We start from the raw sequence: 1468 nt of genomic DNA, 5'->3' as shown, positions 1-1468 counted from the left end.
GGTTTCGCTACATGTAGGGTGGAATTTTCTAGAAAGCTGTGCTGTACACAACGAACCTTTACCATCTCCACGCTAGACGACACTTGGGGACCAAAAAAAGTTAATTCTCACGCTAATGCAGGGCTGTGACGATGTGACCAGGGACTCAATCCAATAGGATGGTGAGAAAACTCTAAGTGAAGGATACCAGTTGAAGCTAGTTGGTGACGAAGATGTCGACGAGTAATCTTTCGAGGCCAACCCAGGGATGGGCCTTTGGAAGCCGAACTTGTCGCTGGAGAGCAGAAGGAGTCTGGTATTCATTCATATGTGCCCATATCTTGTTGTACGGTATAGCTGAGCGAAGGATGCTATATGTCAGCCACGGTATACGTAAGTAAAGTGCTACTGGAGTAATTTTGCTTCTTATAGCCAGTTTATTAAATTAATAAAAATAAATAGAAGATAGGTAATAAGATTAATAAGGCTAAGTAGCCTATGAGAGATATTTATCATTAAATAATTTGGAGTCGTAAGTATTCTTTTCTAAAGGTATAGTTAGTATTCAAAATATAGAATAATATAAAGGTAATAAAGAGAAAGAACTGAAGGTAGAGATAAGGTATATATACCTTATTAGATATGAAGTCTTTTTAGTTATTTTAGCTTATTATTCTGATAACCTCTCTTACTAGCTGTAATTAGGAAAAGTGTAATCTACACCTTATTTAAATTAACTGCTTGATTGACCTTGGGGGGGGCTTAGGGTTGAAAAAAGCATTCTATCATACTAAGGTTTGACGAAATGTTGCAAGCTCTTACGAAGAGATGGTGGGCATCCATAATGTACAAAGAAAAGGCAAAACTCGGAAAAGAGAACCGTGAAGTCGTCATATTGGGGATCTTCCATATGGACAGGGGAAAGCGACTGCTTAGGAGCTTTGGTCGGTTCTAGAATGATTTCTATATATCGGTGTACATCCGTACGAAATAGAAATGTAAATTGTGGTAAGAGACTAGTATAGCTCTACTCTTTTCAACACATCACGGAGAAATAGAAGACGGTGTTGAAAGTCAAGGGTGCTATGTTGGTTGTGTCCAAAAGTCCGTTACGGTAAAGTAGAGAAAGAGAAACATTAGCAATCCTCGACAACTACAAACTAAAGGCTTGCTTCGCACTGGGCTAGTAAAACAACCAAGTCGGCTATCAACAGATATTCACTAATAGCACATCCTCCTTGAGGAACTGTCATGATGGAGGCTGAATACCGACATGTCCGTCAAAGGAGTGACTAAGGCTTGAGGCGCCATGCAGGCTACCATGCAGCTTCTCTATCGTATTATTTCTCAATCAATTTGGTCGTAAAGTTCCAATTTAAAGATTTATTTTTCGATACTCATTTTTATCGGTTTTCTTTTTCTTTCTTTTCTTTTCTTTTTTTTTTTTTTTTTTGTTTTCTTTTCTTTTCTTTTTATGGCCTCTTTTTGT

The 1468-nt window shown here is 38.0% G+C and overlaps 1 protein-coding gene across 1 annotated transcript; it reads right to left on the bottom strand.

Annotated features, from left to right (window-relative positions):
- Positions 1 to 196: 196 nt before the first annotated feature.
- Positions 197 to 1232, bottom strand: BDV27DRAFT_164916 (uncharacterized protein; the record flags this gene model as incomplete). Its single annotated transcript, XM_032073785.1, has 2 exons — positions 197 to 350; positions 1141 to 1232. The coding sequence occupies 2 exons, from the start codon at positions 1230 to 1232 to the stop codon at positions 197 to 199; spliced, it is 246 nt and encodes an 81-aa protein (XP_031920151.1).
- Between the last annotated feature and the right edge of the window lie 236 nt (positions 1233 to 1468).

This window comes from Aspergillus caelatus (assembly GCF_009193585.1).
Source record: "Aspergillus caelatus strain CBS 763.97 unplaced genomic scaffold BDV27scaffold_685, whole genome shotgun sequence".
Lineage (NCBI taxonomy): Eukaryota > Fungi > Ascomycota > Eurotiomycetes > Eurotiales > Aspergillaceae > Aspergillus > Aspergillus caelatus.
Note: the sequence above shows the minus strand (reverse complement) of the source record. Positions and strands in the feature narration are given on the sequence as shown.